The 23,812-nt window shown below is 39.3% G+C and overlaps 4 protein-coding genes across 9 annotated transcripts in view; 1 reads left to right on the top strand and 3 right to left on the bottom strand.

Moving 5' to 3' along the window:
* Positions 1-4,806: 4,806 nt before the first annotated feature.
* LOC115376212 (complement C1q-like protein 3) lies at positions 4,807-9,457 on the bottom strand. The gene is made up of 3 exons (XM_030075704.1): positions 9,448-9,457; positions 8,306-8,422; positions 4,807-5,087 (listed from the first exon to the last, which is right to left on the bottom strand). The coding sequence occupies exons 1-3, from the start codon at positions 9,455-9,457 to the stop codon at positions 4,807-4,809; spliced, it is 408 nt and encodes a 135-aa protein (XP_029931564.1).
* Positions 9,446-11,740, top strand: LOC115376211 (uncharacterized). Its single transcript, XM_030075703.1, has 3 exons — positions 9,446-9,523; positions 10,851-11,069; positions 11,323-11,740. The coding sequence occupies exons 1-3, from the start codon at positions 9,513-9,515 to the stop codon at positions 11,738-11,740; spliced, it is 648 nt and encodes a 215-aa protein (XP_029931563.1). The 5' UTR covers positions 9,446-9,512.
* A 1,220-nt stretch (positions 11,741-12,960) lies between these two features.
* LOC115376210 (complement C1q-like protein 3) lies at positions 12,961-14,337 on the bottom strand. Its single transcript, XM_030075702.1, has 3 exons — positions 14,112-14,337; positions 13,857-13,979; positions 12,961-13,241 (listed from the first exon to the last, which is right to left on the bottom strand). The coding sequence occupies exons 1-3, from the start codon at positions 14,335-14,337 to the stop codon at positions 12,961-12,963; spliced, it is 630 nt and encodes a 209-aa protein (XP_029931562.1).
* A 4,110-nt stretch (positions 14,338-18,447) lies between these two features.
* Positions 18,448-23,812, bottom strand: part of LOC115376316 (calsequestrin-1-like) — a 124,083-nt gene continuing 118,718 nt past the window's right edge. For all 6 annotated transcript variants that reach the window (XM_030075805.1, XM_030075804.1, XM_030075806.1 and 3 more), the window contains 9 exons: positions 22,771-22,871; positions 22,002-22,113; positions 21,796-21,869; positions 21,042-21,172; positions 20,908-20,953; positions 20,691-20,745; positions 20,357-20,457; positions 19,940-20,014; positions 18,448-19,010 (listed from right to left, as the gene is read on the bottom strand). In XM_030075805.1, coding sequence (XP_029931665.1) covers positions 18,732-19,010; positions 19,940-20,014; positions 20,357-20,457; positions 20,691-20,745; positions 20,908-20,953; positions 21,042-21,172; positions 21,796-21,869; positions 22,002-22,113; positions 22,771-22,871 — 974 coding nt within the window. In that variant the 3' untranslated portion in view covers positions 18,448-18,731. The remainder of the gene's footprint in view (positions 19,011-19,939; positions 20,015-20,356; positions 20,458-20,690; positions 20,746-20,907; positions 20,954-21,041; positions 21,173-21,795; positions 21,870-22,001; positions 22,114-22,770; positions 22,872-23,812) is intronic.

Below are 23,812 nucleotides of genomic sequence, written 5' to 3'. Positions count from 1 at the left end.
GAAGTCTGCCTACAACAAATTTTCCCGTAATCATTTCCTGACCGAGCCCTTTGACACAAAATCAAAATGTGCATGGGAAAGGTGGGTTAAAAGTTACATCAGTCAGTAGGCTACAACTTGAAAAGCCAGCAAACAACATGATTGCATGCCTGTGCATTAATGAGTGAAATCAATGCTGTGCAGCTAAACAAAACTAGATCCAAATGTGTGTGAAGCTCAGAGGAGAGCCGCTCCAGAGTTGAGGAGTCAGCACGGCATGGCTCGACCACCCTTTGTACACTTGTAGTTAAAAGCAACATACTTGTACTTACACTCATGCTCGTTCTGCAGCTACCTGACGGAGAAGGGCCTCTGCAAGAGAACTGAAGTGCAATCATTCCTCAAGTCGATAGACCAAAATGTTGAGGGCATCTGCAACGGCCACGGCACCCACAAGCAAATCTATAATAATCCGAATCAGAACATATGCATCAGCGACACTCAAATGACTGTATATGATGTCATAGTCGATATGTCCAGCGATACTTGTAGAGTTATATATGTATGTCAACGTTACGGCTACGTAATGGTGGCTTGTGATAAAATTGGAGACAGCTGCCTGCCTGTCCATTATCAGAAGTACAACGGGGAGACGCCTGATGACAACGCTCAACGCTGCAAGCTTCATGTTTCCAAAAACCCTTCATTTTTCTAGGCGTGGCATATTATCACTCTCATCTGCATCCTGATAACAGAAACCTGTTGAGCTGAGCTAAATGAAGACTTCTTATTTTCTTCAAACACTGTTAAAAATGATCCGCCTGCCTTTTTGCTCGTGTGCAAACCTATTAGTCTTTTCAGGCCCGACAAACATTCAGGAAATGCTCAGCTGTGATTGTAACAGAGTCAATATCAGTATAGAGTGCCATTGAGACTTCCCAATGTCACACAAAAAAAGATGAGATTTTCCACTGAAGTCCATATCCATTGTATAAAGTAGACCTTAAGCTGTTAGAAATGCATGTTGGTCAAGCTCCTGCACCTTTTATAAATTGACTGCAAGCATAGAAAGTACAAGCGAATTGCAAAATGTGTCCACCCTGTCATGGGACAATTTCTAAATAGAGTAAATATGTTCTAATCATATATTGATTACAAAATGTACATTTTCAGAAAGGTATTTGGTCCCTCGTTCAGGAATATATTTTAGTTTCTGGAAAACATCTCTCAAAAATATAGAAATTATGGAAAAATATGTTTGTATAAGTAAAATCTGTGAAAGTTGTACTTTCTTTTCTGAATAAACTCTGTAAATAAAGGTATCTGGTCAAACTTTGAAATAATACTGTTTGGCCCTAATCTCTTCAGAGCAAAATCACACAAAAGGTTTTGATAACTTGTGAAAATAATAATTTATTCACGTAATACATGAACACGACGGGGTGGACCTTAGCATGACAGGGTGGACAATAGTGAAGTGCCTCATATACACTATATTGCCAAAAGTATTCGCTCATCTATCCAAATCATTGAATTCAGGTGTTCCAATCACTTCCATGACCACAGGTGTATAAAATCAAGCACCTAGGCATGCAGACTACTTCTACAAACATTTGTGAAAGAATGGGTCGCTCTCAGGAGCTCAGTGAATTCCAGCATGGTGCTGTAATAGTAATGTAATAGGATGCCACCTGTGCAGTAAGTCCAGTTGTGAAACTTCCTCGCTACTAAATATTCCACAATCAACTGTTAGTGGTACTATAACAAAGTAGAAGCGATTGGGAACGACAGCAACTCAGCCACAGAGTGGTAGGCCACGTAAAATCACAGAGCGGGGTCAGCGGATGCTAAGACGCATAGTGCGCAGAGGACGCCAACTTTCTGCAGAGTCAATAGCTTGAGACCTTTAAACTTCATGTGATCTTCAGATTAGCTCAAGAGCAGTGCGTAGAGAGCTTCATGGAATGGGTTTCCATGGCCGAGCAGCTGCATCCAAGCCTTACATCACCAAGCACAATGCAAAGCATCGGATGCAGCGCACCGCCACTGGACTCTAGAGCAGTGGAGACGCGTTCTCTGCAGTGACGAGTCACGCTTCTCCGTCTGGCAATCTGATGGACGAGTCTGGGTTTGGTGGTTGCCAAGAGAACGGTACTTGTCTGACTGCATTGTGCCAAGTGTAAAGTTTGGTGGAGGGGGGATTATGGTGTGGGGTTGTTTTTCGGACGTTGGGCTCGGCCCCTTAGTTCCAGTGAAAGGAACTCTTAATGCTTCAGCATACAAAGACATTTTGGACAATTTCATGCTCCCAACTTTGTGGGAACAGTTTGGAGATGGCCCTTCCTGTTCCAACACGACTGCGCACCAGTGCACAAAGCAAGGTCCATAAAGACATGGATAAGCGAGTTTGGTGTGGAAGAACTTGACTGGCCTGCACAGAGTCCTGACCTCAACCCGAGAGAACACCTTTGGGATGAATTAGAGCGGAGACTGTGAGCCAGGCCTTCTTGTCCAACATCAGTGTTTGACCTCACAAATGCACTTCTGGAAGAATGGTCAAAAATTCCCATAAACACACTCCTAAACCTTGTGGAAAGCCTTCCTAGAAGAGTTGAAGCTGTTATAGCTGCAAAGGATGGGCCCACATCATATTAAATCCTATGGTTTAAGAATGGGATGTCACTCATGTTCATATGTGTGTGAAGGCAGCCGAGCGAATACTTTTGGCAATATAGTGTATATTTAAATGAAACAATGTTATGGTTTTGTCAACAAATGTTTTTTGTCAAAACATGACTTTTTTCACCTACTGTATTTTGAATTGTGCACAGGTAGGCTACATCTGGAAATGACACTCAACAACAGCAAAAATAAATAAATAAAACCTTCAACTAGACGAAAAAACAAGATTAATATAAACAAAACAAAAACATGTTGGTCCCTAAATGTAGGCCTACCACAAAAAAACACTGAAAAACTTATAAAACTGTTATAAAACTAGACCTGATGACGGGGTGGACAATGACAGGGTGGACGTTTCTGGCTGAAGTTTGCATTTAATGAGCACATGATGGGCCATTAACTAGCAACATGTATCCGTTAGGAAGGTGACTCTGTATACTTTAACAAACATATTTTGAATTTCTGAAAAGCATTTATATAGATTCATGTTTTGCAATGACAGGGTGGACACATTAAGATTGAACACATTCAAGTTCAATCATAAAATGATGAAAATGTCAAAATATAAATGTTGATATGTACTCTCTCTGCAGGAGCTATTCTTCACTCCATTTGTAAAAGACAAAGCAGTGGTAGTGATGTCACTGATTACAGCAGGGGGTTTCTTTTAGTGGCAGTAACCACCTAATGACGGGGTGGACAGCAAATCCAGGGACACATGCAAAACGTTTATTATTATTATGAAATTAGACCATAAATGATCCAATTGACTCATTTTATTCAAGTACTTGATGAGAGCAACAAGAGCATGTAAAAAGTTTGTACATTGTATATCATTTATCTACTTATTTCACTCAGTGAAGTTAGTAGAGAGGAGTTTGGGACATGGCAAAATCACATGCATCTAATCATAGAACATTTTTTTTAAATATGAAAAACACCCTTTTAAAGATGTATCTCTGTACCAATGTGTGTTTAAATGTTTGGCCATTTATAATAAACCCTCAGAGTTTTGTTATTTTGTAAATTTTTCATGAAAAGTGAGTGATTTCTGCCCGGGACACCAAATGGTACCCTATATTGATATTGACTCAACATTAAACTTTAGATTAACCAGATTTCTTTCATTTGACTTCTAGACATCTCATTTGTGCTTTTTTAACAGAATCCTTTGGTTGTGTTAATGTGTCATTTTTCTATTATTCCTGCTCAATAGCCTACCCTACTTCCATCAGACTGAACAGCAGTCTTTCCCATTTGTTTGTACTCCTGTCAAAAACAAATAAAAGTACCTGAAATTGATAATAATAATCCTAAAATCTATCTGGTGACAGCGTAAAGCCCATAAATTGTTGAAATGATCTGATTTGTGGTTTCATGTTTTCTTTCCCCCGTTACATCTTTACAAATAAATAAATAATGTGCGCGGCTTTTTCCATTTTTCACACAAAAGCGATTACATTCACATTAAAATAAATGTACCAGCTTCAAGACATAATAACGTGGAAGACATCAGAATCATTTTCAGAACATTTATTGTGATAACATCACTGATTGATGCTTTTCTGGATATTCTGTGTCAAAGCATGAATGACTATGTTTTGTACATTGCTATATATCACATGTGCATTGTGAAAGAAATTGCGTGTTCATGCTTGCTTATATTAATGCAATGTTTATCATTAAAATCACGTAACCTCTTCTATTCTATATTCAGAGGTTTGTATGAGAGTCTCTCCATGTGTTAAACCAAATGTGACTGGAAAAAAAATAAATGGAACAGAATAATTCATTCCACTCTGTCTTTGCTTATTCTTGTCTTATCTCTGGTGATGGCCAGACTGCTGAGTCATGTTAAGCTGAATAATGCTTAAGGAACTGAGACTGTGCATGGTAAAACCTATTGATGTGAGCGCATGAGAGAGGGAAGACTTCCAATTATGCACACCATCTTGCATTTTGTGACCTGATTGGAAACAGCAGGAAACACATGCAGACGTGTTCATCCTTCACAAGTGTCCTCTGGCAACACTTCCGTTGTCGTTTGTTGTAACTGCAGCAGGTTTTCTCTCCTTTCTTAAAGAATTTCCACGATAGCATCTCAACAAATGTGGGGAAAAAAAAAACTTCCCGCATCATAGTTTCTCATTCTTGACTGAGCAGAAAACCACTGAAGGCGGTATGGCTGTTGTCGTCCCCCCAAACGTGTGTGGCTGCAGCCAGGAACACGTATACCTGGTCCCCTTGCTGCAGCTGCAGGGTCACTCCATCGCCGCCGTCATCCGCCCCATTGGCTACACTGTAATCACCGGTGGTGACGACGGCCATGTTGTTCTTGTAGAGCGCCAGGGTCGAAGTGTTCTCTTCTCCAGCGCAAAAGAAGAGGGTGAAGAAGTAAACACCGGCAACGGTAGCCGTGAAGATACCTGTGGTGACACAAAAACTCTCATGGGATCTAATGGGCCTTGAAAATCAAGGAAAGCTCATATAATGAGGTCTTGAAAGCATTTGAAAATAAATAGAGGATTGTATAACCTCTAGGTTTAGTTCAAACTAGAACTTGAAAGTGATTTTAGCTTCCTTATTGTTTCTTACTGAATTACATAATGCTTATTGACTGTTTCATATATTCACTCAGTGGCCTAATACAGTTAAGTTTCCTTTTCTGATGCCTATAATGCTCAGGTTTTGAAAAAGTTTGCAAAAGCCTTTGCAATGGTAGCACATCTCTGTTAATGAATTCAAGGACAAATACTCACATTTCACATGTTTAATGTGGCTCACATCACCCAAAGCACGCTGACATAAGATATAAGGTGCAAATTCAATATCATCATATGGCAGCATAGCAGCATAGGGTCATCAATCACAACCAACCTTGTGCAACAATAATAGTCAGCATAGTCCACTAGATGGCAGTATTTAGGAGGAGAGTCAAGTAAGGAAACATTTCAAACTGTAGTCATCATTAAGTCCATTTGGTGTCATGGTGTTAAGTGAGTATATCCAGAACATTTCTCTTTGTGAGAGTTTTTTCAGGATATCTCCTCCTTTTCTGGACATTGTGACTTTCTCAGTTCCATAGAACTTGAGTGAGGAGGGTGAACCATGATTAGCTTGGCCGTAATGTTTTGCAATGGCATAGTCCATGTTGCCTGTCCGGATAGTAGTTTTATGTTCAGATAAGTGTTGTTGTAGGGGGCGCTTTGTTTTTCCCACATACACTTGGCCACAGGGACAGACTAAGATGTAAATGACATGGGTGGACTTACAGTTGATGTATTCCTTAACTGGAATTTTCTTCCCACTGTGAGGATGATGGAAAGTTTTCGTTGAGGCTGTGTTGTTACAGCAAGCACAGTCCCCACATCTGTATATGCCAGTGGTTGACAGCCATGACCATGACCATGTTCTTGATGGTAGGTGCTCTTTTAAAAGCAAAAAGTGGCAGGGCTTTACAGAAGTCTTTCAATGTGTCTTCCGATTGGAGTACATGCCAGTGTCTCTTGAGTATTTCCCTTATTTGTGAGGCACAATGGTTGTACTCAGTAGAGAGACAGGCCTGATTTTGCTTTTTTGTTTTGCTTGTGTTGGACAGGAGATCAGTGAGAGAGGTGTTATTGGCTCGTTGAATGGCTTTTTGAATTGTGAGGGGGGCATAACCTCTTTCTTTGAATCTGGAAGCCATGACTGATGCTTTAGAGTCAAAATCATCATGATCCGAGCAGTTTCGTTTGAGTCTCATGAATTGTCCTACTGGGATGTTCTCCTTTAAGGGTTTGGGATGGTTGCTGGTGGCATGCAATACCGAGTTGCGTTCCATTTCTTTACAGAAGATAGATGTGTGGATAGTCCCAGTTGTCTCATCCTTGGATATGGTTAGATCTGAGTCCATCAGTTCATTCATGACCCATCCCAGAAGATTAAGATATCATCTATCCAATGCTCAGGGTTTCTTTTTGTCACAGTAATAGAGATGTTCATTCACTTCTGTGTTTGGCACTGAGCTCAAAGTTAGTGCTGCTGTTGCACTGGTCAGCATTTTATTGAGAGATGTTTCCACTATTCTGTCCCCCTCGTTGTATATAAATAGGGAGGACAAAAAATTAGAAACACATCTGAATACAATGTCGTCCAGAACAAGAACTCTGCAAACTACAACCTTAGTGGTAAACACAAAATTAAATTGACACATTCTCCACCATGTGAACACAAACTGAACATATTAAACTTTGTTGAAAGGTAGAATTTATGGCAGAGCTGTTGCATTGAACTGCATTAGACTGTACAGGTGGGCTTGATAAAGTGGATACTGAGTGAATGTAAATAAAATACATGTCCAGTCCTCTAAATAAAGGTTAATTTGGAGAGGAAAAGAGAATCAAAAGACATAAATAATCACTACAGCCGATTATTTCACGAACACAGAGAATGGCATGTAATGACGCATAAATTGTACAGGATTACAGAGAAAAATCCTTGCAGAAGGATTTTTAAGGCAACAAACCCAACTTATACTAAACTATTCCTATTACAACTATTACAAGAGCTGTCACACATCAATCCACAAACTCCTGGAGTTTGTGGATTGATGTTCAGCTCTTGTTTGGAGCTGAACATCAACAAGACCAAGGACATGGTGGTGACCTTTTCCAACCAGCAGAGGGCGCTGGCCACAGCAGTCACCACCAATATCCAAGGAGAGCCTGTTGAGCTTGCGGAGGAATACAAATACCTGGGTACCATCTTTGACAGTCTGCTGAAATTCTGCGCCAATACGGAGGAGATCCTCCGAAAATGTCACCAGAGGCAGTATCTCCTTAGGAAGCTCAACTCTTTTGGAGTAAATAAGATCATTCTCCGGATATTTTACTACTCCTTCATCGAGAGCATTCTCACCTTCTCCATAACCTGCTGGTTCCACTCTACCAGCCTCCAGAACAGAAACCGCCTGCAGAGGACTGCCACCGTCTGTTCCAAAATTGTCGGATTACCCCTCAGGACTCTGTCTGCTGATTATGTACACTTAACATGCAGGTTAGCGAACTGGATCATACAGGACCCTTCACACGTCCTCTTCTCATTATTTGTGTGTCATCCATCGGGTCGCCAGCATCGCTGCCCTGCCTGCAGGACACAGAGGAGAAGGGCTACCTTTGTGCCCAGGACTGTCCAGCTCCTAAACTCTTAGCCCCCCTCTTCATACACACACATACACACACATACACACACACACACACACACACACACACACATCGTCTCTCCCAACACATATACATTCACACCCCATACGCCCACCTCCTACACACACTCATACATCCCCCCATCCCACACTGACCAGACTTTTATTTGCACATACGGACTTACCTACCTCAATGCCCATTTGCACCTTGTTACTGCACATTCCTTTACTACTTATTTTATCTTATTTATTCTTATTTATTTTGACACTGAATGTCTTGTGTATTCTATGTCTGCTCGACGTGCCTCCTTTAATTACCCCCTGGGGATAAATAAAGTTTTTGGAATTTGAATTTGAATGCGTGTGTTATATTTGTGTCCTCACATATCCCTGCTTGTAACCCTGCAACGTACAGTAGGCGATCACCTATAGGTCATTATGAGGCTTAAACACCTCACTTACCTTTATTGTTATTGTAGGCGTTGCCGATGTTCACTGTTCTGTAAACAAGGGTGGTGTCACCAACGACGGGTCCAGTTTTTCTATCTAGCACTGCACTTAATGCGACCTTTGTCCTCTCTAAAAATAGAAAGCATACAGATTAATATTCTTTTAGAAAAAGATTGCAATTACAAGTAAACACCATCTTAGCACAGGCTTTGCTTAATTCTCCTTTAAAATAGTCTATCGTGAGCTAAAAAGTTGACTCTACCTCTGCTCCTCAGTTCCTCCAGCTGGTTTTTCGTGTCAATCCTTCAGGGGCTTTTTTGCAAACTCCAAGAGGGCTTACATGTGTTTTGCACTGACAAGAGGCTTCTGTCTAGCCACTCTGCCATAAAGCCCAGATCAGTGGAGGGCCAAAGTGATGGTTGTCCTTCTGGAGCTTTGTCCCATCTCCACACAGGATCTCTGGAGCTCAGTCAGTCATACTATGGCCAGCACTTTCAAGTTTTTATTTTTACAGTGGGAATTTTAGGAATTCACATATCAGAAACATATAAACTTAACAATGGTCTTGTATTGTTTTTTAATGCTTGTTTGGGTGATGAAAATGTAATTTTTTGAGACCATGTAGATGATTAGAATTAAACTTCCCACAGTTTATAACCTGAGAACAGCTGTAATATTTTAAACATTCTTTTCTTGCAACGGCCCTGATACAACATATAGGTCAACTCACCACAAGGCTCACCACAAGAATATACTTCCTCATTTATTTGAATATGGCAGGTAGTTGGTTAAAGAGGTTACTCTCTAGCTCTTAATTTTTATTTTTTATTGATTTTTCTGTTCATCAAAGTCCAGTTAAGCAGAGCACGGACACACAGAAAGACCAAAAGAGCAGAAGAAAACAACTTTGGAGGTACGGATAAGAACGTTTGTTACTCGTACCTACATGTGCAGATGTATTACCCTATACTAATTTGATGGTAGGGATCACACAATATATACAAATATGGTGAAAAGTGATTTTGCTGTGTTATGATTGGATGTGTAGTCTTTGAGACACAGAGAGAGAGAGAGAGAGAGAGAGAGAAAGGGTTTGTGGTGGGGGTGTTGGAGGTGTGAAAAGGAGAGATATTAATAGAGCTTCTAGTAGAGACCAAACATCATTTTCACATCAGTTTCCTCCACACAGCAGCATTACTGGACCACTGTGACCTGATTGATGCCGAGAAGGTAAGAATACATTTCATGTACATACAATTCATTATTATATTATTTAGACCTCATTGTGGGCTTCCTACAGCTGAATTAAGTCTTGAAAATATTCTTATATATATATATATATATATACACTACTCACAAAAAGTTAGGGATATTCAGCTTTCGGGTGAAATTTCAGGATGAACCTAAAATGCATTATAACCTTTACAGGTGAACTTAATGTGACCTTCTGTAAACTTTTGAATGCACATGTCCAACTGTTCAGTGTTTCAGTACTTTTTGCACAAGTTGCTGTTCTCTAACAAGGAGTTTAACGGCAAAATTCACATCAGGTGTTTGATGCTCCAGCTCATCGAGGTCGTATCATTAGGGAACGGCTGCTGGAGACTGGGGTACCTCAAATGGAGTGGCCTGCACTTTCTCCAGACCTGAATCCCATAGAAAACCTATAGGATTAGCTGAGTCGCCGTGTAGAGGCTCGGAGCTCTGTACCCCAGAACCTCAATGTCCTTAGGGCCGCCCTTCAAGAAGAGTGGGATGCCATGCCTCAGCAGACAATAAGTCGACTTGTGAACAGCATGAGACGTCGTTGTCAAGCTGTAATTGATGCTCAAGGGCACATGACAAGTTATTGACACTGACATTTTTTGTTGTGGTATATCCACCACTGTTGTTGGCTTTTGTTTCAAGAAATTGTTTGAGATGAGGAAATCACCAGTGTATGCTTCTACTTAAATGCCCTACTTTCATGATATAATATCACTGTAGCGTGAACTTTTTATATTTTCCATAAATTTCACCCAAAAGCCAAATATCCCAAACTTTTTGTGAATAGTGTATAAATGTATATATATATGTATATATATATATATATATATATATATAAATGTACAGTGCCAGTCAAAAGTTTGGACACACCTTCTCATTCAATGGTTATTCTTAAATTTCATATACTGAAGACATCAAAACTATGCAAGAACACTATGGAGTTATTTAGGAAACAAGTAAGTGCTAAACAAACCAGAATATGTTTTAATAATAAAATTAAAGAAAAACCACTGAATGAGAGGGTGTGTCCAGACTTTTGACTGGTGCTGTTTAAATAACCAAAACTTTACAGCATTACAGTCTCAAACATGCACTGGCCAGGGCAGCTGACCCTCACTGATTTGTTTGCCAAAGATGAATTTGGCTGTCCGCTTTTGCTGGCATTTGGTGGGCGTTCATTGTCAGCCATACAGAAATTGAAAATGATTGTTTTTCGTTTGTCGTTTGAGTTGAAACAACAGTTTAATCCTCTCCATGCCAAAACTCTGCCTCTTTGTCTCATCACCCACAGGATGAACTTCATTCTGCTGACAGCCAGCATCATCACTCTCGCTCTCACTCAAGAGTGGCAGGAAGTGGTAATGCATGGCAATAATGTGAGAAGTGACTTTGTACCACCTAGAAAAGGGCCTTGTGAGATGAAAAACAACGAGTCTGCTTACAGGGAATTTTCCCGTAAACATTTGCTGACCGAGTCCTTTGACACAAAATCAAAACCTGCATGGAAAAAGTGAGTTAAAGGTTACATCAGTAAGTAGGCTACAACTTGAAAAGCCAGCAAACAACATGATTGCATGCCTGTGCATTAATGAGTGAAATCAATGCTGTGCAGCTTTCAAAACAAAACTAGATCCAAATGTTTGTGAAGCTCAGAGGAGAGCCGCTCCAGAGCCGAGGAGCCAGCACTGCATGGCTTGACCACCCTTTGTACACTTGTAGTTAAAAGCAACACTCTTGTACTCATACTCATACTCGTTCTGCAGGTACCTGACGAAGAAGGGCCTCTGCAAGAGAACTGAAGTGCAATCATTCCTCAACTCGAGAGACTGCCGAAAAGTCAAGGGCATCTGCAACGGCCACGGCACCCGCAAGCAAATCCCTTATAATCTGAATGAGAACATATGCATCAGCGACACTAAAATGACTGTATACGATGTCAAAGTGAATATGTCCAGCAAGCTTTGTACAGTTATAAAGGCAGAACAACGTAAAGGCTACGTAATGGTGGCTTGTGATGAAGTTGGAAACCGCTGCCGGCCTGTCCATTATCAGAGGTACAACGGGGAGACGCCTGATCCCAAAGCCCAACGCTGCAATCCTGCTGTTTCCCAAAACCCTTCATTTTTCCAGGTGTGGCATATTATCACTCTCATCTGCATCCTGACAACAGAAACCTGTTGAGCTGAGCTAAATGAAGACTTCTTATTTTTCTTAAAACACTGTTAAAAATGATCTGCCTGCTGTTTTGCTCATGTGCAAACCTATTAGTCTTTCCAGGCCTGACAAACATTCAGGAAATGCCCAGCTGTGATTGTAACATTAAACTTTAGATTAACCAGATTACTTTTATTTGACTCCTAGACATTTCATTTGTGCTTTTTTAAAAAAAAATCCTTTGGTTGTGTTAACGTGTCTTTTTTCTGTTATTCCTGTTCAATAGCCTACCCTACTTCCATCAGACTGAACAGCAGTCTTTCCCATTTGTTTGTACTCCTGTCAAAAAAATAAATAAATAAATAAAAGTACCTGAAATTGATAATAATAATAAGCCTAAAATCTATCTATCTGGGGACAGGGTAAAGCCCATAAATTGTTGAAATGATCTGATTTGTGGTTTCATGTTTTCTTTCTTTGAATGAATGTCATTTCCCCTGTTACATCTCAACAAATGAATAAATAATGTGTGTGGCTTTTTCCATTTTTCACTCAAAAGTGATTACTTTCACATTAAAATAAATGTACCAGCTTCAAGACATAATAACGTGGAAGACATCAGAATCATTTTCAGAACATTTATTGTGATAACATCACTGATTGATGCTTTTCTGGATATTCTGTGTCAAAGCATGAATGACTATGTTTTGTACATTGCTATATATCACATGTGCATTGTGAAAGAAATTGCGTGTTCATGCTTGCTTATATTAATGCAATGTTTATCATTAAAATCACGTAACCTATTCTAGTATGTATTCAGAGGTTTGTATGAGAGTTTCTGCACGTGTTAAACCAAATGTGACCGGAAAAAAAAAAAAAACAGAACAGAAAAATGAATCCCACTCTGTCTTTGCTTATTTCTCTTATCTCTGGTGATGGGAAGACCGCTGAGTCATGTTAAGCTGAATAATGTTTAAGAAACTGAGGCCATGCATGGTAAAACCTATTGATGTGAGCGCATGAGAGAGGGAAGACTTCCAATTATGCACACCATCTTGCATTTTGTGACCTGATTGGAAATAGCAGGAAACACATGCAGACGTGTTCATCCTTCACAAGTGTCCTCTGGCAACACTTCTGTTGTCGTTTGTTGTAACTGCAGCAGGTTTTCTCTCCTTTGTTAAAGAATTTCCACGATAGCATCTCAACAAATGTGGAAAAAAAACTTCTAGCATCATAGTTTCTCATTCTTGACTGAGCAGAAAACCACTGAAGGTGGTATATCTGTTGCCGCCACCCCAAACGTGTGTGGCTGCAGCCAGGAACACGTACACCTGGTCCCCTTGCTGCAGCTGCAGGGTCACTCCATTGCCTCCGTCATCTGCCCCATTGGCTACACTGTAATCACCGGTGGTGACGACCGCCATGTTGTTCTTGAAGAGCATCAGGGTCGAAGTGTTCTCTTGTCCAGCGCGAAAGAAGAGGGTGAAGAAGTAAACACCGGCAACAGGAGCCGTGAAGATACCTGTGGTGACACAAAAACTCTAATGGGATCTAATGGGCCTTGAAAAACATCAATTGAAAGCTCATATAATGAGGTCTTGAAAGCATTTGAAAATAAACAGAGGCTTGTATGACCTCTAGGTTTAGTTCAAACTAGAACTTGAAAGTAATTTTAGCTTCCTTATTGTCGCTTACTGAATTACATAATGCTTATTGACTGTTTTATATATTCACTCAGTGTCCTAATACAATTAAGTTTCCTTTTCTGCTGCCTGTAATGCTCAGGTTTTCTTTTTGCCACAGTAATAGAGGTGTTCATTCACTTCTGTGTTTGGCATTGAGCTCATAGTTAGTGCTGCTGTTGTACTGGACTGCATTTTATTGAGAGGTGTTTCCACTATTCTGCCTCCCCTTCCCCCCACCCCCAGTTATATAAATATGAAGGACAAAAAATTAGAAACACCTCTCAATATAACAGTCCTTCCAGAAGGATTTTTAAGGCAACAAACCCGACTTATACTAAACTATTACAATGTGTGTGTTATATTTGTGTCCTCACATATCCCTGCTTGTAACCCTGCATCGTACAGTAGGCGATCACCTATAGGCCATTATGAGGCTTAAACACCTCACTTACCTGTATTGTTATTGTAGGCGTTGCCGATGTTTGTGATCACTGTTCTGTAAACGAGGATATTGTCACCGGCATCGGGTCCAGTGTTTCTATCTAGCGCTGCACTGAATGCGACCTTTGTCCTCTCTAAAAATAGAAAGCATACAGATCAATATTCTTTTAGGGAACAATTGCAATTACGAGTAAACACCATCTTAGCACATGCTTTGCTGAATTCTTCTTTAAAATCTTCAATCGTGAACAAAAAGTTGACTCTACCTCTGCTCCTCAGTTTCTCCAGCTGGTTTTTCGTGTCATTCAGCTGGCTCTGCAGTGTTCCTAGGTTGTCTTTCATGATGCTGAGCTGTCTCTGCAGCTCACACAGGTCAGGAGAGCAGAGGAGCTCTTTTCCAGCCGCTTTCCCTGTGTCGGCGGTCTGGAGAGCGTTCTCGGCCAAGGTCAGGCCGCAGTATTGCAGCAGCACCACACAGGCGGCGAGATTCATCTTCAGGCTCGATTCAAAACGTCTCGAGGTCCCAACCTGCATTTGATGTGATCTGTCAGCAGCTTTTATGTGACTGGATGCTGCATGTATTATGCAATACAGGGGTTTTTGTTTGTGTTTTTTTTTTTTTTTTTTTTTTTTCTTAGAATTTTTGCAATAACAAGGCAAGCATCGTAAATCAAGTAAATTAACATGGTTGGCAATGCATAGACAGAATAAATTCATTTCTTAAACAGATACAAGAAATATTATCATATAGAGCAACTTTACAAAAAGGGACCTTAAGTATTCAGGTTCAGGTTCAGGTTACTTTATTGATACCCAAGGGTAAACTAGTTTTGCAGTCGAGAGTCGAGACAACCATCACAATTTGAACAGTCAAAACAGTCAAAACAAGACATAAAACAAGAGACATAGGACAAGAGACAAAAAGACAGAAAAAAAGTGCCGCAATCCATGAAATGAAACAAAAGCAAAATAAAAGCAAATAGTTAAGGCAATAATTAAAAGGCGCCAAGAGCAATTCCTACATATATGGGTTAAAAGAATAAGAACAATTCCATAAATTAAGACTATAACATGAGATAAACTCAATCAGTCAATGAATAAATAAATAAATAAATGAATAAAGTGAAGATACATGCTCCAAAGTGACAATTTTGTGCAACTACAGCGATTCACCAGTGTGATTGCAGCTGGAACAAAGCTGTTCTTATACCTTTTGTTCTACAGCTTGGGACTAAAAACCACCATCCAGAGGGAAGAAGCTGGAACTCACTGTGCAGGGGATTCAAACTGTCATTTAAAATGGTCATGGCTATCCGCTGTCCCAGCTGAACCACTCTTCCCTGTATACTAAATACAGGAAAGAGGGGTTTAGCTGGGACTCGCCAATCAGCTTACTTGACCATTTCACAATTTGATTCAAGGAGTTCTTGTTCTTAACAGAGAGGCTGTATTAGTTGGTTATTCACTTAGAAAAATGAGCCTAAGCATCTAGGGCCTTTTGCTTTGGGTGCTTTTTCTCTGCTGTTGTCTCTTTGTCTCTCTTTCTGAATGTTAAATTATTATAGTCAGTAGCTTTAGATATCTGTGCAATAGTCATACAAAACAACATAAATTATTATGGCTTACCTTCATGTTTTCAGTTCCTCCTGCAGGCGGATCAATACTGACCTGTTGCCTGTTGACCGTTCTTTTATTTGCCTTATGTCCAAGCTGAGTTGAGATTTCCACAGAAGGGGCACTCCAAACTTTGTTAACTGTTGCAGAAAATAAAGTGTCTGATGTACTTATTTCACAAAACATACCATTAAAAAATTCTAAAATCCAGATTAATTTCCAGTTAAATCATTTATGTGAAATAAAATAATCTTACAGAGCCTAATTGTCAGCTGGGTTACAGCAGCAGCAGCTCCTAACCCACTCAAGACAGTGGGACCATATCAACCCCCATTTTAGCTTCCCCTTGAATTTGTCATATGTGGAACCTAGGGAGATTTTTTTTCATACAAAAAAATTGTATGAGAAAAAAGAAAAAAAGCAAACCTTCCCATTGAGCTTACCCTTGGGTTATGAAGCCATGTCCGTGGATTTGCATGGTGCACAGATCCGTCCTTTTGGATTCAGATTTGTGATTATAAACACACAGATTTCTTAATTGAGAGTGCAGATTTACACGTGGGCCTTTTTTTCTTTCTCAGCTGACACCAGGGGGCCTCGTAGTTCTGATTTAATATTTAATTAAAAATAATAATAATAATAAAAACTGATACTTTAATGACTTTAATGACAGATTCAACTGTTCCTAAACATGTTTTCCAATCTTCAGAAAAACATAAATCAGGTTAAACTAGAAAATGTTACTGTTGTCATTGAGACTGCTTGTTTAGTTGTAGGAACTGAGACGTTTTGAAAGGTTGTAACCAATTTCTCCAATTTGCACTACCTGTGATCAATTTTTCATGGAGAAAAATCACATTTGGCACAAGGAACAAGGAAGCATGAACATTTGTTGAGTTGTTGATGCTGCAGAACACAGTCCACACACTCCCCACATTACCCAAATTTCCTAGTGAACTGTGTTTCTTTAATGCCGAGTAAGCACAATACTCCTGGCTAAGGGCATTACAATAAGAACAGTTAACCAGTTATTTGATGGAAGATGAGTTTTAGTCTTTCTCCCAGCTCCAAAATCAGTTTGCATTGCCTCTAAACGATCTGTATAGATTTCTACAAATACATAGTGATTGTGCTATGAACAAGAGAAGCCTAACGAAAGGTGAACAGCGTCTCATTAGTTGATTAGAACATAACCTACAAACTAAAAATCATCCTTCTCACATTTAGAGGATGCTCTTAGCCAATACGACAGAGAAAACCTTTCACATTAAAGACAAAACTTATATTCAGAATTGAATATAATTAACTGGAAAGAAGTTTATATAGGTTGTCATACAGGTATAATGGGTATTTATGGAAAGAATTTGACTGGAAGTTGAAGATTGACTTTTAGTGTCAATTTGAGCCCATCAGCAGCTGGAGGAAGTGTGGGATGATATGGAGTCAAGCTTATGTAGAGATTGTTGAATATTGTAAGGATTTTGGCAAAAAAAAAAAAAAAAAAAAAAATGATAAAACTATAGTTTTCCTGCTGGGAGGAATATATGTAGATATGCATAACAATCACCAAAGGTATATACTATATCTACTTTCCAATTTCATCAGAAAATGCTTATTTTGATAGGAAAATGATAATTGTAAATTAGATCAAAGTACATCCACCAGCACAAACCCAATGGCCCCAGAGGCAGAAACAAGTCCATATAATATGATATCAGCTGTTATGTGATGACTGGATACATATGAACAAGGTCACTCACCTGCAAACAGGCAAGCACACTATATTATGACATCAGGACTGGAACAGGCTACCACCAGAACTTTTACTTTTAATACTTTATGGGTTAAGTAAATTTAAGAGCAATTTGCGACTTTTCTTGCCCCTGTATGAGGATGTTGAAAAGTGTGCATAAAGTAGGCTGAGAAGTTTCTCCCATCATACTTTATTATGGCTGCACTGGAAATTTCTGAACCTTGACTTCATGTTATATACATATATCACTTATCCAATGAATGAGAAAAGTGACATTACAGCTATGTTATCGGTTAACCGATTGTACCAGTTATACTAAAGTGGTATTATTTCATAAAAACAAATTAATAATACAATGGGTAACACTTTACAATAACAGTACCACAATTAGCATTAGTTAATGCAGTAATAAACAGTAAGTGACAGGTAATAAACATTAAGTAACAGGTAATAAACATTAAGTAACAGTTAACTAACCGTTAACGAATGTGTCTAAGAATCATTTAATGCTGTTCATGCTAAGGTATTAATTTATATGTTATTTAAGGGTTATTGTAGATATTATTAACATTAGTAAATGCCATAATAATCATTAACTAAGAGTTAATTAACCATTATGGCATTAACTAACGTACACTAATGTTAATTGTTGTTCTGTTATTGTAAAGTGTTACCATGCAATGCTTGAATATATGTATAAAATATTTTTTATTACTAATAACTTTTATAACTAATATCACCACTATGCGCCACACACACACTCACACACTCTCACACACACAAAAGGAGTGATGTTTTACATAAAAATGAACACTGACAACATGATTTGTGTTAAAGAAGTTTTCTCTTATTTGTCTTTAATATCAGAGCAGAAACAATCAAATTATTTTGTCATTTTTTCCCATAGGCTCCAAGATCTTAATTGCTTTCCAAGATTATCATAATCTTAAGACTTTCCAGTGAGGTTAAGTGTGTTTTCTTTACAAAATAGTACAATAAAGTGTTTGTTTCTTCTCTTCATCCAGTAGAAAACATGTAGTTGAAACAGAGTGACAGTAAACTGCAGGAAAAGGAGAAAACGGTGCGCCTGTTCTGTGTGATGCTGGGTAGACAAGGAAGTCAGGGAAGATTCACATGCTCAGCCTCGTTGCTCATGTTTGCAGTGAACTCCAGAGGCGAGGGACAAACATTTTCACATCGTAACAAAGGACATAAAACACTTTTTGAACCGCAACTTCTTTTTTTTTGGCTTGTTTTTGGTTTTTTGTTTTTTACAAAAAAAATCCTCTTCTGCTTCTTTGAAAACCTTCTACACTGACTGAAATTGTAATCTTGCAATTGGGCCATGTTTTTCGTCCCTTAAAGGCTCCGAGGAAGCCAAACAGGAAGCAAACTGGAACTGACACGAGGTTTGTTTGCTGTACGATGTTAGAAAAAAATTGCTGCTACAGTTGTTGTTTTGGTTTTTTTTTGCCATTATTGGCTAAAGCAAAATGAGCCGAAAGATGGGTCTGAATATTTACTCGTCGTCGTCATCATCATCATCATCATCATCATCATCATCATCATCATCATCGTCGTCATCATCATCATCATCGTCATCGTCATCTTCATCATCATCATCGTCGTCATCGTCATCATCATCATCATCATCATCATCATCATCGTCGTCCTCTACCTCGTAATCATCATCATCTGGGTCAATCTTTCCGGACAGGACGTCCTCGATCCACTGCTCCAGCTCATCAGCCGTGGGCATCTGGTCCTGGTCGTCCATCTCCATCCACACGCTGTCGGCCTGCAACAACGACCCAGACAGAAATCTTAAAAACAGACATGAGACATGATTTCAATCCACAGGATGAATACCAGGCTGAGAAAAGGCATGTAAAGACATGATGAGGTAGCACACTTTACTGAGGTAATTAATTACATTTTCTCATGTTGTAACTGAGTGCCTGTTCTTTTTTGAGTTTACTTTTAGAGGTGGAAATTTAACTTGTACTTGTAAGAAGAGTATGGGGAGCCTTTTCTTAAAAAGAGGATTTGACTTCATGGCATCCCCATGAAGAGAAAAATCTCCTCGAAGAGATCTTGGGCGTTATCTTACACCCGGCGCAAAGCGGTGCAAAGTGTGATGAGTCTTTGCTGGTTTCCAACAAATGCAGCTGCCATTTTCCCATCCAGGCATCTACAGGGATCTACAGGGACGCCTGCTTCATCTCAAGGAGTGTCGATGGAGTCCTGCTGTTGTCGTAGATGATCTGCTCGAGCATTTCCACTTCATGCACAAGCAGATCTGTTTCCCCTGCAGAGAAGCCCTACCTGGAAAATCCACCATTATTATAGCAATCCCCCAAGGTGCAAGCACACCTGGCTTTTAAAGGCAACGCAGATGGAACTCTGTTTATTGGCTTATTGCGTGTCACACCCAAAACACACCCATGATTAACTAAGGGACTGAATACAACCCTTTTGAACCAGCCGCCTGGCACAACAACCCTTCTTCCAGCCACTAAAATAATTTTTGTTAAAGGCTATGCTCACATGAACACAAGGCCATGTCCAAAAGACTCCTGTGTAATCATCATCATCATCATAAACTCTAATCAGCTGATATGTGAGTACAGATCAGTCTTTACAAAAAGTACCACAATGCATTTCTCTGTTTTAAAAGGGATACTATATCACAAAGAAAAAATGCAAGGGATGAGGACAGGGGCTTACATCCTCTACATCGACCACACCAATCTGGGGAGAGGAAAGGTCGATACGGAAGGTCTTCTCCCAGTAAGGTACCAGCTGAAAGTAAGAGAGAGAGAGAGAGAGAGAGAGAGAGAGAGAGAGAGAGAAGAGACAGGAAGGGTGAGGTTCCCATAAGGATGATGAACTGAATCATTCAAACCAATATTTTTTTTCAACAATAATCCTTTAAAATAATCGTATCATCAATGACAAGACATTTTTGTATCTAGCACTGAAAAAAAAACAGTATGACTGATCAATTCCCAAAATATTTTGAAGTATACAATACAAACATGAATATGACTATGCAGGTCAATTAGAGATGAAAGAAAAAAAAATAAGTGTAACATTAACTACTTAATACGGACTATCTGTTTTATTTGAGGAGAGTCTTCATACCAGGGGGAAGTTGTCGGGGTCAATCCAGATGATGCTGAGGTTTGGGTTGTCAGTGTTCTCACGAGCCACCTCCTTCAGGATTTCCAGGAACTCAAAACCATCTAGAGGTCAGAGGTGAGGTAGGACGGTCAGTCAGATAACCTATGGCATCAACTCCCGATAAAGTGATTGATAGAAATCTTCAGCGTCTCTTCGAAATGAGTTATTTGCGTTACTATTTGAGCAATAGCTCTGCAACAACAGCAATAAGAACATGAATATGATCTCATGTCACTTTTTGTTGTTTTTGCATCTGCATCGTTACCACTGCTACTGAATAAATGTGAAAATACACCTGGGTCATCCTCCTCAGCAAAGGCGACAATGTGCTCTCCGTCAATGTCATCCTCCTGAGAAGACGGGAAAGAGGAATGAGACAAGGGTGCCCATTTCTCCCTCTCCATTTCTAACAGGAAATATGACTTTTACAGGAAACTACTTAGATATTAGGGCATTAATCATTACTCAACACTGTAATTAGAATTTGGAAGGTAGAATTTCACACGTCTTACCCAAATCTCATACATGCTGTGAGGCTCAAGCTTCCTCAGGGTAGGCCTGGACATAAAAAACATCCACAATTTCAGCATGTCATTTTTGATGATGTGTTTCATCCCATATTATTCTTGCGTCTCAAGGGCTTCACCTGTCATGCTCTTCGATGTAGTCAACAAGTTCAGCCTCAGTGTAGGGCTTTCCTGGAATGGTGACGGGCTCCTCCATGAAAGGCTCATAGAAATCCACTTCATTTAACTTCAGCTTCAGCTTCTTGGCAATCTGAGATAAGATTAATTAGATTTAGACACTAATAAAAAAAAATGCAACAAACAAAAAATTAATTAAAGCCATGTTAATTGAAATCAGACACCATTTTCACTCAGTTACAAAAATATGGGATAAGAATATCATTTATTGGTTGAGCTTGTAGCCGACCCAATTCACTGCTAAAAAAAAAAACATGCACATCAATGTATTTGACAGTTGACTGTTAATGATTTCAATTATTTTGGCTTTAATTTACCATTCAGTATTTGCAAGCATTGTGGAAAATATGAAACAATAATTTGCTCTCTGCTTTTTCGCTAAAAGGGCCAATAACACCTGCAGCACAAGCAACTCATTTTTTACATGTATTTTTCACGGCAGGTTGATTGTGTTTTACCGAAACACAGATATAGATGGCAGGTGATATCAGATTAATGAATAGATTCATTTGTGTTCATGCAAGTGATTATTACTACTGCACAAAATTGCTTTTATCTCCCCTAGTCATTTCAAGCCTGTTCTGAAGACACACACACTGAAATGCACACACACACACACACATACACACACACACACACACACACACACACACACACACACACACACACGCAAACACAAATTAATTTAATTTATACCTTGGGGTCAAATGTGGCATAGAATTTGTAGAAGGGGTGGAACTCCTCAGCAGCATCATCATACTCAATAAAATCTAGGCAGTGGGACAAAAATTATTGTACAAATCAGTAGAAGTCCTTAACAATTAACAACATTCAGCCCTACAGCACAAACACATCAATAAATTAATGATTTTTTTGAATATGCAGGTTTAAGGTCCACCTACGAGCAGATTTCTCGCTCTTGAAGTAGCCCACCAGCTTGATGACCTCGTCGATGTTGTGGAAACCCTTCAGCTCACGCTCGTTGTCAATGATCTCCACAGGGTCCTCGATCACCTGAGGACAGCCAGGACAAAAATGTGTGCTACGCATTTCCATAGGTTATACAGCAGAAAAAACTGATAGAGGGTTAACATGAGTAAGCAGAAAATATATCTCAACAAGTTATCTTGCCCGAAATTCAGTCTTAAAATCCTATAATGAAAATTTAGCAGATAGGGTGAGATAATTCTGCTTGATGTTGATGCTTTGTGTTTGATAATTCAAAAAAAGTGCTATTTTTGGGGGGGGGGATTTAAATTTTTTTTATTTGTTTATTCATTTATTACCATTGCACTAAATGAAATGTAAACGAACCAAAGAGTTAATCCAACAAAGTAACATCTGGTCCCCTGATTTGGATGAGATACTCCTAAAGACTCAAATAAGCCAATTGTAATATGCGGGTTTTTAAAGTACTGATGCAATCTGTTCAGCTGGCAAAGATTATGCATATATCTTTATTTTTTATTTATCTATATCACAAAGACACACAGCTTGCAACTTTGGAGAGTTGGCCACAGTCCTGTCATTTTCATGTTTGATGGTGTGAAAATTTGAGCAAGTGACATGTTTGCGATGCTATATGCCACATCTCTATTGCTGCAACACAATTGGCTGTACACTGGAAACAGCTGAGATCCACTGTCCCTGGACAAAACAGAAGTTACTTACATCGTAGAGGAATTCCACCAGGGTGTCAGCAGCCAGCTCTCCGTCGTACTCGATGATCTCATTATCAGCAAAGATGTAGATGCTCTCCACCTCATCCAGGCCTGGTGAAAGAAAAGCATTTCGTATTGTGTGTTTCATCCAGCAAGCATCTTAATGTTAAGGTTTCACTGCAACCACACACAGAAAGCACTTCCACGGCAGTTTCATCTTCCCCAACGACCATCAGACTACTCGCGGACGGCATTCAAGCTGGTGAGAAATACCACACACACACACACACACACATGCACATGCACACTACACCCCCCTGCACGCACATATTCAGTTTATACTTTGTGTACTTTCTGTTAAGTGTATCTTTTATTATTTGTTACTTGTGTGTGTCATTTTATTCATGATTATGTGTATCTTTCATTGTGTTTTTATTACTTGACTGAGAATTCAACACTAATCTATAGGATCGAAAAGTGCGTGGCGATGTACAATATTTCAATACCAACAGTACATATGTGCATTTTTATACATATGTACACACATACACATACAATTATGCTTTGTTTGACTTTTGGGTTTGGGTCTCACCATCTATAGTGTTTCCCAGTGTCTGTTGCGCCCACAAACAGCAGTGATATCTCTGGTCAACACTTGGGGGCAGTGTTGTTTCATTTAATCTCTGTATTTTGGTACGTCTCAGATATTGTGTTTATTCCTAAATTTGAATCCCATGCTGTATTTATTGAATTTCCTACTTTAAGAACTCAGTTAGTTACCTTTTGTCATAGTTGCTACATTAAGGCTGTGCATATATATTTCAGTAAAACTGCAGTAAAACTTTTTTTTAATTGGCTTCAGGTCAAGGAGAGACAAGCCCCATTTGACTAATATTGCAATCAGACAAAGTGACTATAAAACAACTGGATATTGTAACAGCCTATTCATTCATTTATTTATTGAGCAGTGAACATCAAGTAACACATGTAGACAGGACTTAGCCAAAATGTACACTATATCCAAAATGTATAGAGTATTTTGGGGTGAAACC

This window comes from Myripristis murdjan, chromosome 18 (assembly GCF_902150065.1).
Source record: "Myripristis murdjan chromosome 18, fMyrMur1.1, whole genome shotgun sequence".
In the NCBI taxonomy this organism is placed as follows: Eukaryota; Metazoa; Chordata; class Actinopteri; order Holocentriformes; family Holocentridae; genus Myripristis; species Myripristis murdjan.
This window is presented reverse-complemented; position numbering and strand designations above follow the sequence as displayed.

Excerpts from the sequence above, each read along its gene's own strand:
- LOC115376211 (XM_030075703.1), top strand. Across the intron at positions 11,070-11,322 it reads TCAAAACCTGCATGGAAAAA|GTACCTGACGAAGAAGGGCC; the intron begins GTGAGTTAAAGG and ends CTCGTTCTGCAG.
- LOC115376210 (XM_030075702.1), bottom strand. The coding sequence starts at position 14,337 with ATGAATCTCGCCGCCTGTGTGGTGCTGCTGCAATACTGCGGCCTGACC. Across the intron at positions 13,980-14,111 it reads GGAGAAACTGAGGAGCAGAG|AGAGGACAAAGGTCGCATTC; the intron begins GTAGAGTCAACT and ends TTCTATTTTTAG. Across the intron at positions 13,242-13,856 it reads CGCCTACAATAACAATACAG|GTATCTTCACGGCTCCTGTT; the intron begins GTAAGTGAGGTG and ends GTGTCACCACAG.
- LOC115376212 (XM_030075704.1), bottom strand. Across the intron at positions 5,088-8,305 it reads CGCCTACAATAACAATAAAG|GTATCTTCACGGCTACCGTT; the intron begins GTAAGTGAGGTG and ends GTGTCACCACAG.